Source organism: Alligator sinensis, unplaced genomic scaffold, assembly GCF_000455745.1.
Source record: "Alligator sinensis unplaced genomic scaffold, ASM45574v1 scaffold541_1, whole genome shotgun sequence".
Classification (NCBI taxonomy): Eukaryota; Metazoa; Chordata; order Crocodylia; family Alligatoridae; genus Alligator; species Alligator sinensis.
In genome coordinates this window covers 562,805-577,868 of record NW_005842602.1, presented here as the reverse complement: position 1 = coordinate 577,868, position 15,064 = coordinate 562,805, and the positions used below count along the sequence as shown (strand labels likewise).

Genomic DNA, 15,064 nt, shown 5'->3' with positions numbered 1-15,064 from the left:
AAAACACGCGCCACCACCCCCCCCCCCCCCCCCCCCCCCGAACACAATATGTGTTAAGTACCCCATAGAGACGACAAATTCAAATTACTTTAATCTTTGAGTCTCACCAAGGATAACAATACTAATTAGACGTCCAAATTTTCCAGCAGAATTGAAATAGCGCTCAACTAATTCAGCTTTAAAAAAGTACTTTAAATTCTGCAGTGTTTTGTTAATGTACAAAACTCTATTAACTTAAATGAGGGTTGCACATACACTTAAAAAATCATATTCCTTGCCTTAAGAAAAACATATGTAACAACAAATATTGTAAATTTTCTCCAGTAACATTTTTCACTAGCTTTATGTCCATTACCAATAAAATAATTTCTCCAAAGCGTTATGCATAACACAGTAGGGATTTAAAAAAAAAAGGATTATCTAGATAATTGTTTTATAGTTGTCTGGCCACAGTCTTGCTTTGACTGAAGTCAATGGAGAAACTCTATTTTAAGAGTCAATGGAGCTCTATTTTAAGAGCTAAATTAGGCTCTCTCTGTGCAGAGGAACAGTTTGGTATATAGAAGTGAAGATACAAAACTCCTTGAGGAAGGTAGAACAGTAGTCAATAGCTGCAATTTGTAAATGCTGTCAGTTTTAAAGTACGGGTGACTCTGTACTATCTAGACCTGGATGATCCAGGGTAGCGTAATTATAATTAAATGAAAAAGATTTCTCCTTGTTGCTATTTTTTAACACTTGCAGATTTTGATTAGCCAATATCTTCTATCAAATGTGGCTCACTATCTTCCATTATTTAACAATTCTGGTCAAATAAGATTTCTGATTCCATTCTCTATTCACTTTCATTAAGAAAAAAATTAAACAACAAAAATGGAAAACAAAAAACCCCAATAAATAGTCTTTGCACAGAAAAACCTAATAGAATGGAGCACAGATTTAGCAGCTGCAAAATTAAACTACGCCAACTAACAAATGAAAAATAAACAAACAGCCTCATCATCACTTTAGGAAAAGCACTGACCTGAATTACACATTCCCTAAGTGAGATGCCTTTTCCCTTTGTTTTGGCTTGAGTTTGCTTTTAACAAGTAGAAGAACATTATTTAAAATCTTTGGTCACATTAGTTTGCAAAGGGAGAAGCCAGTAGAATATTGCAAAATTAAGATGTGGAGAAAGTCTTGAGTTCTCCAGACTGTAAGATACTTACATAGCGTACACCAGTGATTCTCAGCCAGGGCAATGTGGCACCCTATTGTGGGCTCTGAGTTTTTTGCTGCAGAAGAAGTGCTCTTTTATTTTTTCATACTCTAAAAATAAGTGACAGCTAAGAGCCTTGGCATTTTGCAAGGGATGTCCTTGGGCCACATGAAGAACATTGAGAACCTCTGGTGTACACACATGTGCCTTAGGATTAGCTGCTTTTGTTTAGAGAAAGTTGCTTCTGACTAGAGAGGGTGGTAGGTGAAGAGAAGAACTGGAGTTCTGGCAATTTTTTTTCTTTTTACCAATATATAAAGAAAGCCAAAGAGGTAAACAACCAAGACCAAGCTGCATAGAAAGGGAATGGACAGACATACACTTGTAGCTTCAAAAAGGGAGGGAGAACTGCTGCTGGGGGGCATGCAGCAGCTATTATGCTGTAACTGTTAGGTGTGCATAAACCTGTAGTGATGCAAGTAAGCTACATCACTTCAACTTTAAACCTGGAGGAAGCAGGGTTAATGTTGGAGCAGTTTTGCTACGCTTGTATTGCTCCAGGTTCCTGAACACTTAAGTGTAACAGCTGCTAGTGTTCCTGAGCAGGAGCTCTTGCACCCTTTCTGAAGGGGCAGGTATGTGGTACAGGTATGTGGTACATACCCAAAGGCACTTAAATGCAAGGAATGGGGGGACTACCAGCAAGACTAAAATGTTTGGGATGTAGATTTTTCCTTTATATGCTTTTAAAGAGAATACGAGAATGTGCACAGGAAGAATGCTGGATTGGTAGCCCTGCAGGGAAATGTTTCAGTTATCAGCAAAACAGGTGCAGAGTGCCCTCACAACAGGGTTCTGAATGGAGCAGCCCTAGGGGACAGAAGTTTTCAGGCTCTGACCTGGGTCATAATTTGCCAATTAAACTACAATGAACATATTTATGAACGAGAGAGAGAGAGAGAGATGGGAGGCCAACTCCCTGAGAACTGGGCTAAAACCATAAACTTGTTTAGCCTGGGCTCTCAACAGCCCCAGGCCTACAACACTTGTTGGTACTGATCCTGCGGGGAACTGCATGTGGCTGGACCGTTGAACCCATATTGATAGGGACCTACTTAAATCGAGGAGGCAGGCAGCCAATTTTGCAGACAGATCACAGGGCTGGCCGCCATTTTCACAAGCTTAAACACAGTGGGGCTCCCATGCCTCTGATTGTCCTAGGGGCCCCAGTGGCCCCACCTCTAGCCACTGGTTAGGTGAGAGCGCTGTCTGTCATGTGGTCCTGCCCCGTGCCACTTATTAGCCGAGAGGGCTGTCTGTTGTGTGGCTCCACCCTTCACCACTGTTTGGTGGAAGGGGTGGAGTTGCATGACAGGCAACCCTCTCAGCCAATCATCAGTGAGGAGGGAAGCGGGTAGCCTCCATCTAGTTTGCTCCCTGTTGTGCCAGCAGAGGCCCCCCTTGACGGGCTGTGCAGCTGGGCTGCAGCAGCCATGAGGATTACTGGCTCCCACTGGGGAGCCAGCATTTTAATTTTCAGTAAGTTTTTTTTTTTGTTTTTTTAAATTTCCATAAAGCTGTGAATTGAGTAGGTTGCTACATACAGATTGTCAAGGGCTTCAGGGGACCACCACACCAGTACTATAGTTTTCTTGTGTATCTTACATTTCAGGATGGGATCCATTCTGTAAGTACCCAGGCTGGATTTGAAAGCATGGATGTGAAAACCTTTCCTATCCTCATAACCAATCCAGTTCTCATTATCTCTAAGACTCATAGGCAACTGAACTGAAGTATGATTCCCTATCTTGTGGAAATAACTCTGTCTCTTTTTATACAAAGTAGCATTATGGACAAACTGCTATCCTCCATCAAGTACTAATTAGGACAATGATGTACAGTAAAAGCTTTATTATCTGGCACCCATGGGGAATGGGGGGTGCTGGATAACAAAATATGCCGGTTAATTGAGGCCTGAACAGATGTCTTTGCCTGTTTGGGCCGCCGCTTCTCCGCCGCGTCTGGGGTGTCGCCGCTCCTCCTGTGGGGTCGCCACCCCTCCCGCAGGCCCTGAGGGACAGGGAGGTGGGCCCTGCGCAGCCTGCTATGCCCCGGGCTGTGGGGTGTCGGCAGCACAGGCTGCTTTGCCTCTGGCCTTAGGGGCTCAGAGAAACCGGAAGTGCCACGGTGGGAATATGGAAAATAACCAGCCACAGAGGCAGAGGCAGAAAGCTGAATGAAATAAAAGGGCAAGAGTCTACCAAAAATAACCCAAAGACTAGGGAGCAAAAACAATACCAAAGCTTTCAAACTTTTTGCTAATGATGTACTATTCCATTCTCACTCGACCCATGTCTGAAGCCCGATTATTCTACACCAAGGTACTTCAACCTGTAGACGCACAAAGCTAGGAGGACCTTCAGGTACTGATGGCTTCAAGGATGAAGAAAACAAGTGACAGAACTCACGACTGGCAGGAGCTCTGGGGAAACTGTTTTAAATATACACTGGAGGTGAAAAGTACTGCTCTTTATTGCTTTATCTGGCTGTTAGTCTTCCGTCTGAGAAAGTGCTCACCGTAAGCGGTGTGCCTTTCAAACATACAGGATGGAACAATCTGCCCCAAGTTGCTAACAGCGTAAGACTGAACAGAGAGCAAGAGGCAAAAAAAAGAAAACAAAAATCAACAAGATCCACAACAAGCAACACAGCAGATGTGGATTTTTTTGAGTGGTTTAGGATGGGACACGTGTTAAAAAAAATGTTATTCTGCACCTATGCTATTTAGAAATCTACTTCACACTTACATTATTCCAAACTTGAACTATAAAATGCAATAATGCTGAAAAAACAACAAACAATCATCAGTGTATAATGTTTGCAAATTACTTACAAGACCAAAGTCAGGACTTACGCAAGTTCTCTGCTGAGCACTATGTTAATTCTATCTTTTAAAGGACGATTCTTTTCAGGAATAGAGAACCAGGTCTTCTTACCCATTATCAACACATTTTGTTTACCTGGGAATAATATATAAAGGTTCTTTTTAGAAAATATCTTCAATGTAGTACAAAAATAGCTGTAGTGGTTTAGCAACATCTGGTGGATTTCATCCCCTGCCCCCTCCATTTTTGTTTAAAATGTTAAACTGCTGATTCAAGTTTTAAACATTAGCAAATAAATGTAAATAAAAGACCAAACTTAGACTCTGATCCTGGGACTGTATACAATGACATGAACAGACACAAGCATTTGCAGGATCAGGGCCTAAGTATGCATTTTTACACCAAAAACCAGGCTCAAACAAGAACTTACAATTAACAAAGTCCTAAATATGACTTACCAAAACTGCCTAGTTCAAACAGCACTGCTATAACAGCTATTTCAAATATGCATTTAAGGTATATTTTTCTGCACGTGCTAAAAGCCATGCAGCATATGTCGTAGTTTCATAGTTGATAGGGTCGGAAGGGACCTGAGCAGATCATCAAGTCTGACACCCTACCATGGGCAGGAAAGGATGCTGGGGTCTAATGATCCCGGCTAGGTGTCTATCTAGACGCCTTCTAAAGACCCCCAGGGTAGGAGCCAGCACCACTTCCCTTGGAAGTTGGTTCCAGATCCTAGCCGCCCTGACTGTGAAGTAGTGCCTCCTGATATCTAGCCTGAATCTACTCTCTGTCAACTTATGGTCGTTATTCCTTTTTGCTCCCAGTAGTGCTCAGGGGAACAGGGACTCTCCCACTGCCTGCTGGTCCCCCTTGGCCAGTTTGTAGACAGCCACCAGATCCCCTCTGCCTTCTCTTGTGGAGGCTGAACAGGTTCAGGTTTCGTAGTCTCTCCTCGTAGGGCCTGCCCTGCTGCCCCCTGATCATGCAAGTGGCCCTCCTCTGGACCCTCTCAATGCTGTCCACATCCCTCTGAAGCGCGGCGCCCAGAACTGAACACAGCACTCCAACTGCGGCCTGACCAATGTCATATAGAGGGGGAGGATCATCTCCTTGGACCTGCTCATGATGCATCTGTAGATACACAACAAGGTATGGTTAGCTTTCCTGACTGCATCCCCACATTGGCGGCCCATGTTCATCTTGGAGTCTATAATGACTCCAAGATCCTTTTCCGCCTCTGTGCTGATGAGAAGGAAGTTCCCCAGCCTGTAGGTCTGCTGCTGGTGCTTCCTCCCCAGGTGCAACACCTTGCACTTGTCAGTGCTGAAACCCATCTTGTTCTCATCTGTCCACCCCTGTAACCTGTCCATATTCAATTGCAGCCTGTCCCTCCCTTCTAGCGTGCCCACTTCTCCCCACATTTTAGTGTCATCCGCAAATTTGAACAAGGTGCTTTTCACCCCCTTGTCCAAGTCGCTGATGAAGACGTTGAACAGTGCAGGCCTGAGGACCGAGCCCTGGGGGACCCCACTGCCCACAAAGCTGTTCTTAGATGCTTCATAAACGTTGTGTTGGCCCTCTCTACAGGAGAAATTCCTTTACTGTTGTGTTAGCATTCTTAATTGAAAAACGTAAGAGTGCCATTTTTTCCTAACTTTATGGCAGGCAACTCTGAAAAAGTGTTTCACGAAGGGGTCGAGGTCATTAGGGTTTGCTTTGAATGTGGCATGATTTCACCTGTCCTGTACCAAGTGAAACATTACTTAAACAGAGTTCTGGTGGAAGAGAGCAGTGTAACAGCCTAAATTAATTTTATTGTCCCCTCTCTGAATTCTACTTCAAGCATTACTAACATGCTTAAGCACTTCCAAGTAGCTCTTCAAGGTAAGAGACAGTAAGGCAAGGTAAAGTAAGGTAATCTTACTCTACTTTTAAAGCTAATCATATTGTCACTCAACATACTGCAAATCCAGTAGCACTACTGAACTTGCCTCATTTGAACAGATGTAAAGAGGAGTAATAGAGATTTCTGGTCATTATCATGATGGACAGAATCCAAAATTTTATTCAGTATAAGATCAGGATGGATTTTGACATAGAAGAATCATAAAGTCTAGTCGTGGTTTATGTTAGGGTGACTGCATTTGGATCTTGGGGAGCACTGGATTTTGCAGCTGAATAAAGGGTTTACTCTGTGTCTCAGCAAAGCTGCTGACCACAAGGCAGAATGATATATTAAAAGTAACATTGCAAGATGCTTAGACAAGCAGTTTCCTTACAATATGGTAGTGTGTAGGATATATAATTTCTTGTGTGAAAGGAGAACAAGAGGCAGTCCACCAGCTATTGTCAGGAGATAAAACAGAAGCAAGACCTTGGAGATGGTGCTGAAATCAGCAAGAAATGGCAAGTGACTGGGAGAAGCATGGTTCACGGTCTTACACATGCGCTCATAGCAAAAAGACATGTAAATGAATTAAATGCATAGGTAATCCCATGCTAATGAAGTAAACAGTAAATAGAGGCAGAGCTTGAGATAGGAGAAGATACGGGTGGAACAAAGGAGGGGCAAAGGTAGAGTAAATGTTAATGAGCATGAACCAAGGTGTATAAAATGTGAAAAGAACTAATGTTCACTGCTGCTCCCGGTTTATTTCTTTTGGGAGCTCGCCCAAAGCTGTCTCCATTTTGAATAAAGCTGTTGCGAGCAGTGTGTGTGGGCGTTTGCTCCCTGAGCAACTGGATGCATGAGCAATTGGATTGTCGTCTCCCTAGTCATTAGGTACCGCATGAAGTCGGGGTCTAACAGTTTAATTAGTATTATTCACCTTTTTCCTTCCATTTATCAGAGGTTCCAGCATGGGTGACTGGCACTGCCTTAGTCCGGGGGGGAGGGGAGCATGTGTACCCCTTATGCATCGCCACCGGATTCTGGGTTTTGGTTACTCCACGAAGTACTGGAAGCCTGTACTGGAGACCAGGCTGTTCTTCATACTGGGCACAATCAGCACAAGAAAGACTGCATGTTTCTACTCAGACAGTTCTCATTATTGGATTGTACAGTAAGCCCCACTGCATAACATTCTGTGGATTGTCTTGAGAACTGAGAAAGAAACTATTATAACAAATGGAACCAAATAAATCCAGAACAGACGTGGGCAGTTATTTGGGCCTACGGGCTCCCCACCACCCCCAACAGTGCACAGCCCCAGCCCTGACCTCAGCCCACCCTGCATCTGTTCCAGACTCGTCCTGGCTGAAGCAGAACAGCCAGAACCCGTGTATACAGTCCTGACCCACCTTGTGCCTGCTCTGGTCTGTCCACCCATGCTGAGCAGTGACAGTGGTCAGGTAGAAGCTGCTGCACACTGTGGGGGAAACGCAGCCCCTCCCTTCACTGATGCTGGGCCATTCTTGCTGCAGCTGTCCAGAGCCTGCACCTGAGATGTCCTGCAGCTCCTCTCTGCAGCTATTGCCACCTCTGTGCCACCCAGCAAGGCAGCACCGGCACTGCAGAGGCAGCATAGGTACAGGCTCTAGGTGGCTGCAACAAGAAGGGCTTGGCCGTGGCTGCTTTTCCCTTGTGCCGAGCTGCAGCCTCTGCCTGGCCACCACTGCTGCTGCCGCTGCTCAGCATGGGTGGGCAAGTCTGAAGCAGGTGCAGGGAAGGCGGGGTTCGGGGTTGTGCGCATGGTTCCAGCTGGTCTGCTCTGCTCTGGGTGAGTCTGGAGTGGGTGCAGGGCAGGCTGGAGTCAGGGCTGTGCGTATGGGTCCCCGTCAGTACCATGGGGCTGGGGCCAGTGGTGGCAGCAGCCAGAAGGAGCTGTTACTGCTGCTTGGGCTGTCTAGAAAGATAGTCCAGATGTAGAGCTTCTCCAAACTCACCACGTGCCCGAGGACTGGTGGGACATGCCACGGACTAGATGGCACCTGGGCCAGGCTGGATCAAGGGACCTACAGCAGGCCAGGCAAAGTTCCTCTGTGGGCCAGATCCAGCTCAAAGCCCGTATGGTTTAGAATCTCTCTTCAAGTATTCTCTTTTTAATCCTTGCTGTTGGCTGCTTTAAGCTACCTTGCTGCTGAAACACTCAGTATTTCCATATACAACATGAGACAAACACCATAGCTTTGTGTACTATAAAATCCAAACTCCAGGACAGTCTGTAAAGAAAATGTTCATAAACATTAAGCCCAGACTAGAGGCATATTAGATCTTCAAATATATGTGGAGTGCATTCTAATATATGCATGTATGATAAATTTGTAGCACAAAACCTGTCATCCCAGTATTTCAGAGCTTACTGATCATCTGATTATTTACATTTCATGGAAGGGAGCATCATCAACTGCCTTTTACAGATGGAGGAGTAGGCAGAGAAATAAGAAACAGAGGTTGAATAACTTGCCTAATGCAACAGAAACCAGTGGGGATAAGGAGAAAGAGGAGCTACTTGTCTACTCTCTTGAACCTGGGGAACCCGACGATGGCCTCTGCCTGCTTCCTTTACACCAGCTGTAGTGGTCCCATAGGAACCAATGGGGAGGATATGCACTTGCTCTCCTAGACGGCATGCCCTACTCCACCCTCACTTAAATCTCCAGGTGCCAGTTCCACACCACTGAGAAGGCAGCTTCAGCGTGAAATCATGATTTTTTTTACATAAGAGACAACTGGTAATATTTCAAATCAACCAGCTTTTGAAAATAAATTATTTCACTACGAATTTATGATCTGTGAACCACCAAAATGCGGGCAACGAGTTTTCTGCTGGAAACAAGCATTCTTAGGAAGCCACTGGGAATTTGTCTGCTGAAGTCTCACGAGACCAACTAGGTCCCTTGTTCAAAACTAAAAACTTTGCTGTTTTTAACTTAACAGAAACCCAGCAGAACCCCCCTCCTCCCAGTTTAGACCTCCTGTTGTTATTTAGTGTATTCGTTTATTAAAAAATCCAACTGCACGATGCTTATTGGAGCCTTTGCCATATCCAAGCTGCTTTCTGGGGACAGTTTTCTTTTACACTGTAATTCTTAATATGTCAAAATGGTTCCTCTGCCCACCCTTGACTCCCACCTTTACTTTCTTCTGCTTTACGATCTACTGCAGGGGCTTCTTTCCCTACTGTCACACTCACTCTGCCTGGTCAGACGAGGACCTGACCACTTCACTGATGGGTCTGATAGTTGCACAGGGCTAAAAAGGTCCAGTTTGCCCCTGTTACAGATGCACTAGGCCAAACAGAAGTGTAAGCATAGTGTACAAGCATAGACAAGCAAGCAGACAATTAAGCATGAATTCAAGTTGCACATAAATGAAATAAGGCTGATAATGAATTAAACTTTTCAGTGTACACTGAGTTGTTATCTATTCTGCCAACTTAGCAACATTTTCAGGCAGATTCACTAGCTAGGACAGAATTTCCACTTATTTACAGCCCCCGCCACCACCACCACAGACTTACCAGCTTCATGCAGCTCTCCAAGCTGCCAGGCGGGTTGTGCTCCTTGCTACCCATGTGCTGCACAGTGGCTGTGCGCAGGCATGGACATTTATCGGGCTGATTTCTGATACACTCAATTTTCTTTATATTGGTGCTGGTCTGATATTGGACCAATGTATCAGTGCATCTCTAATACACACACACACACACATTGCATATATATTCAATGTCATACACACACGTATCAATGGCACTCACACACACACACACACACACACACACACACACATGCAACTAAGCAAATCATGCACTTAGGAACCTACCAAAGTATGAACCTACCAAATTTGGGGCAGCTGTGTGCGTGCGTGTGCATGACACTGAATATACACACAAACTATAAGTATATGCGTGTGTGCATAGGTGTATGTATGTGTGCTCGCATGTACATACTTGGATCACACGCACGCACACACCCAGTGACACATGTACATCCATCCCTCCAAGCCTGCGAGGCAGAGGCAGGTGCAGGCAGGCAGGGGGCAGGGCCGGGCCGGGCCGGGCCGGGGCGAGCGAGCAGTACCTGGCACGGAGGGCGTGGTGGTCATCCGCTGGAAGTACTTGAACTCGTTCCTGGAACAGAGCAAGAGGCGGTCGCGCTGCGGGGCGGGGGCGGGCGATTCCCGGGGACCCCCCCCCCCCGCGTGCCGCGACTCATGGGGGCCCTGGGTCCCGTTCTTGCCGATACCCATGTTCTGGCTCACGGCCGCTATGGCGTTTAAGGAGCTGACCATGGTGAAGCGCGCCCGATCCGTCCTGCCCCGCCCGATTTCGGAGTTGGCGCCCAATCCCCACCTGGTGCACTGCGCGTGCGCGGAACAGGCACCCGCCCCCAGGCCCAGCGCGCAGGCGCTCAGTGCGTTACGCGGCGGCGCGGGAGTCGCTGTGGGTTGCGATGCGGCGCGGTCGGCGGCCGGGGCAGGGGCAGTCGGTGCTCAGCCGCTTCTTCCGCCCGGCGGCGACGCAGAGCGGGCAGGAGCCGCTGGGGGGCGGGGTAGGTGTGGGCGGTGGCGGCGCGTCCCGGGTTGAGGGTCCTGGTTCGAGGCTCTCGCTCGACCCCCGCTCAGGGTGAGACCCCGGCCCGATGTGGGGGTCAGGCAGGGACGGTGCCCCCTGGTCGCACTGGAGTAGGGGCTGGCGGGAGCCTTCCTCTGCCTGTGCCCGGCTGCCCTGGAGCGGGTGGGAGCAGTCCTGTGCAGAAGCTGGAGGCCAAGACAGGGATTTGGCCTGGGCGATTTGGGGGGCAGGACGTCGTCCCGCTCGGCTCCGAGCCCAAGTGCAGCCCTGCCTCTGCCCCTTCTGTGTGGGGCTCGCCTGGGCCTGTGGGCCAGGCTGGATGTGCTGCTGCGCACCGAGCGCGGTGGGGGGGTTCTGCTGCACCCTGGCACGCTCCTGCTGTCTCCCCGCAGCAGATAGTGTCTGCCCTGTGGAGTGGGCTACTACCTTGCTCCATGGCCCTTGACTGCGCCACGTGCTGCTGAAGTCTTCCCTGTATCTTGGTGTCATATCCCTCCCTTCCTTACCTGTGAAAGCATCTCTCTGTTATCTTCTGGGAACTTGCTGTCATCCTCATGCCCCCCCCACCCTTGCTGAAAGTGGTGATTAGTGCCTTCCCATCCATTTAAGACCTGTGTGAGAAACTTGCCCCCCCCCCAATCTGGACCGTGGGGCTCTGCATGGGTGGGATCTGTGTACAGTCGTGGCAGGACAAGCAGCATCAGGAAACCAAAGGGGGCCAGGGGGTAAACGGCTGTTACTCACCCCTGCCACTGTCACCCATTGCCAATGGGGCTTCATGCCCTGGATTTCAGTGGTGAATCTGGCCCCTCCAGGAGCTGTGCAGGCCAGATAACAGCTCTGTTCAAGGCCCCTGCTTTAAGCGTCTGAAGAAATGTACTTTATTTTTGTGGCTTAAGACAACATTTTCAGTCAGGATTGCATCTGAGCAAAGGATTAGGGAACTGCAGGTTTTATTAGCTGAGCTTTCTGTAACTGTGCAGCAGAGACAAAGTTGTAGTCTCCTTATCTTGAATTCATGCTAAAATGAGGTCCATATTCTACCTGCCTCCTTTGCTCCTCTTTCTTGCCCAGTGAATCCAGTGTCCTTACCCTCTACGTAGAGGGTTTTATGGTTTTATTTAGATAATGCTGAGGGATTTAGGAAGTGGGAGTGAAGAGAATCCACTCTCTACTCAATGCCTAAGTAGATTAGAGTGAGCTCCAAGAGCCCCAGATACTGGGGTTAGGGTGTAACATGCCTTTGTAAAGTTTCCATTACAAAAATGTGTGGGGGACATACCTTTTGTAAGCATGTACTTTACATGGGCAGTTCTCTCTCTGTTTGACATCTCGAAAGGAGCTCTGTTTGCAAATGCAGGTTTTCACATAGAATATCTCAGCCCAGCGTCTAGGCATTGTGTTGCTTGTTAGAGTCCTATAAGTGGACCTGTGCAAAGGCCTCTCAAAGTGGAAAGAAAAGGTTACTTTGAAAACAGTGTCACTACACTTCCATGCTATCAGCCTGCCTTCCTTTCTTGCATTGGTTTTGTGGTTCTGGTCTTGTTTTTAATAATGTAAACACGTCTTGTGTCCAGGCCCTAATTGCTTTTTCCATTTGAAAAATCCTGGCAATCTGTGAATGTGTGTAGTTAACATAGCTAAGGGTTTATCATTTCTGTAATAAATTAAATAGGAGTTTTTGATGTCTAGTACAGAGGTCAGATTTGTTCTTCATGTATCTTTTAATTTTTTTCTTGGAAATGATGGAGAAACTAACTTCTTAAAAATTCTGTTTTAGAGTTCTGAATCTGATGGAAAAAAGAGACGAGCACCTCCAAATAATGAACTTAGCAAAAAGAGATCAAAGTCCATACAAAAAAATAGTGAGGAAGGTGGTAGTTCTGTGAAGATTCTGGATGTTGGTGAGTTCATTGTAAGCAAAACTCTGATTTTGTAAGAAAAGTGTGGCTGGAAAGGACCCTTGGAGGTCATCTTGTGTAATCCCTTGTATGAGGCAGGATCATCCCTATCCAAATTATCCCTGGCAAAGCCATGTCTGACCTCTGAAACTATACGCGCAACCATGCCACACAACCAGAAAGTGCAGCACTCTAATCTGTGACTGGAAAAGCAGGGGGACAGTGGTGGCCAGTGTCTTGGTGCTGCAAGGTTTGTTAAAGTATGCTCAAGAGATCTAAGGAAGAGAGCCATGCCCCCACAATTCATACCAGTCTGACAGTACAGTTCCCCCCCTGAGCTTAGATGTGGCATTTGGTCTGACCCCAAGTGGAAGGGAAAGACCTTGTAGCTAGGAACCTTTGGGCCAGACATTATAGTTTAAGTGACCAGAAACCGGTCTATACCCATATTGGAACAGAAATTTGGCATACTTAAGCTGGTTTAAAAATGGCAGAACGTAGTCTAAGATTTGCTCTTCCTATCAAGGGCAAATGTGTGTTCTGTTTCCTACTGATCTAAACTATACCACTTACAGAAAACTCTGTAATCTAGACAGATTCTGCTTCCAGCTTTTTGAATGTCTGTACCTAGCCTTGAGCTTTAGTCCCAGCAGGAACATTAGCAGCTAGTGCAGCTGCATTGGTCTCTTGTCATTCTTATGCTTCGGTCTTGTCAGAACAGTTTCTTTTTGGGCTTCCAATACTTCAGCCTTTAGAAGCTTCAAGCCCTCCTGGGCACCTTTATCCTTCAGTCTGCCTTCCTATGGCACTGCCAGCTATCTCCTTTAAGTCAGTTGGCATCTGCCCTTTTGAAGTCCAGTGTCTTAGTTCTGCTGACCTCATACTTTCTCAGTGTCAGGATTATAAATCCTTATATAATATGTTTATAATAATAAAGGGCTTTGTCTGTCTGCCTCTCTGTAACGCTCTTGGAGCACTCTGATTGGTTAGTGAAACAACCAGTCAGAGTGCGACGCACCACCATGACAGAGGGGATGGAGCTGGGGTGGGGGGAGGCAGGGGCGTGAGGTGGTCTGCCACCTCTGAGGAGCAGGGCTGAGGAGTGGGGGTGAGGCCAGCAGCACTGGAGGCGGTGGCGGCATGGGGTGCTGGCAGAGTGGGATAGAGGGGATGGCGGAGCAAGCTTCTCTCCTTGCTCCTGGGAGGTGATGGTGGCATGGGGTGGTGGCCCCATCCCACCTCCCCGGTCATTCTTGATGGGTTATTGGCTAATTCTTTTATATCGTGATTGCTTTCTCCTGAGTTGTTCATCACCTTCACATCCTCCACCAGCTCTTCCCTATTGGTCAATACAGGATCTAAGATAGATGATCCTGTACTGGCCATCATCCATGAAAACGCATGGCAATTGGGAGAGGTCCCAGATGATTGAATAACTACAGACTGGTCAGTCTCACCTCAGTTTCTGGAAAAATAATGGAGCAGGTCCTCAATGAATCCATTTCTAAGCACTTGGGGGAAGAAGGTCGTGATTAGGAACAGTCAGCATGGATTCATCAAGGGCAAGTCATGCCTGACCAACCTGATTGCCTTCTGTGACGAGATGACTAGCTCTGTGGATTTGGGGGAACCAGTGGATACGATATACTTTGACTTTAGCAAGGGTTTTGATACAGTCTCCCACAGCATTCTCACAGGCAAGCTAAGAAAGTATGGGGTATTGGATGAATGGACTGCAAAGTGGACAGAAAATTAGCTGGATCCCTGGGCTTGGGAGGTAGTAGTCAATGGCTTGATGTCTTGTTGGCAGATGGTATCAAGTGGAGTGCCCCAGGGGCTGGTCCTGGGGCAGACGGTTTTGTTCAATATTTTTGTTAGTGACTTGGAAGATTAAATAGAGCTTACCTTCAGCAAGTTTGCAGATGACAGGAAGATGGGGGAGTAGTAGATATCCTGGAGGGTAGGGCGAGGATTCAGAGGGACCTCAACAAATTGGAGGAATGGACCAAAAGAAATCTCATAAGGTTCAATAAGGAGAAATGCAAAGTCCTACACATAGGATGGCACAGTCCCATGCGCTGCTACAGGCTGGGGAGTGACTGGCTAAGCAGTAGCTGTGCAGAGAAGGACCTGGGGGTTACAGTGCACAATAAGCTGAATATGAGCCAGCACCGTGTCCTTGTTGCAAAGAAGGCTAACAGTACGCTGGGCTACATTAGTAGGAGCATTGCCGGCAGATTGAGAGAAGTGATTTTTTCCCCTCTATTTGGCACTTGTGAGGCCACATCTGGAGTATTGTGTCCAGTTTTGGGCCCCCCCCACTACAGAAAGGATGTGGACAAATTGGAGAGAGTCCAGCAGAGGGCACCAAAAATGGTGAGGGGGCTGGGGCACGTGACTTCTGAGGAGAGGCTGAGGGAACTGGGCTCATTTAGTCTGGAGAAAAGACCAAGGGGATTTGATAGCAGCCTTAAGCTACCTGAAGGGGGATGCCAAAGAGAATGGAGCTAGACTGTTCTCACTGGTGGCAGAACACTGGAGCATTGGCTTCAAGTT

The 15,064-nt window shown here is 47.1% G+C and overlaps 2 protein-coding genes across 7 annotated transcripts in view; one reads left to right on the top strand and one right to left on the bottom strand.

Annotated features, from left to right (window-relative positions):
• Nucleotides 1–10,343, bottom strand: part of DHFR (dihydrofolate reductase) — a 39,369-nt gene extending 29,026 nt beyond the window's left edge. Inside the window, exons 1-3 of one of the 2 annotated variants that reach the window (XM_014524372.2) lie at nt 10,245–10,343; nt 10,114–10,163; nt 4,116–4,221 (exon numbers count right to left, since the gene is read on the bottom strand). In XM_014524372.2, the coding sequence (XP_014379858.1) occupies nt 4,116–4,221; nt 10,114–10,163; nt 10,245–10,324 (236 nt within the window). In that variant the 5' untranslated portion in view covers nt 10,325–10,343. The remainder of the gene's footprint in view (nt 1–4,115; nt 4,222–10,113; nt 10,164–10,244) is intronic. The other variant, XM_025214760.1, reaches the window with a different exon arrangement.
• Nucleotides 10,344–10,407: 64 nt separating this feature from the next.
• Nucleotides 10,408–15,064, top strand: part of MSH3 (mutS homolog 3) — a 224,735-nt gene continuing 220,078 nt past the window's right edge. For 2 of the 5 annotated variants that reach the window (XR_003096101.1, XR_003096102.1), the window contains exons 1-2: nt 10,418–10,584; nt 12,388–12,511. Coding sequence is in view for 3 of the 5 variants with exons in the window: in XM_006033009.3 (XP_006033071.1) it covers nt 10,486–10,584; nt 12,388–12,511 (223 nt within the window). In the remaining 2 variants the exon portion in view is untranslated. Of the gene's footprint in view, nt 10,585–12,386; nt 12,512–15,064 lie in introns of those variants that run through there. The other 3 variants (XM_006033009.3, XM_025214756.1, XM_025214757.1) reach the window with 3 other exon arrangements.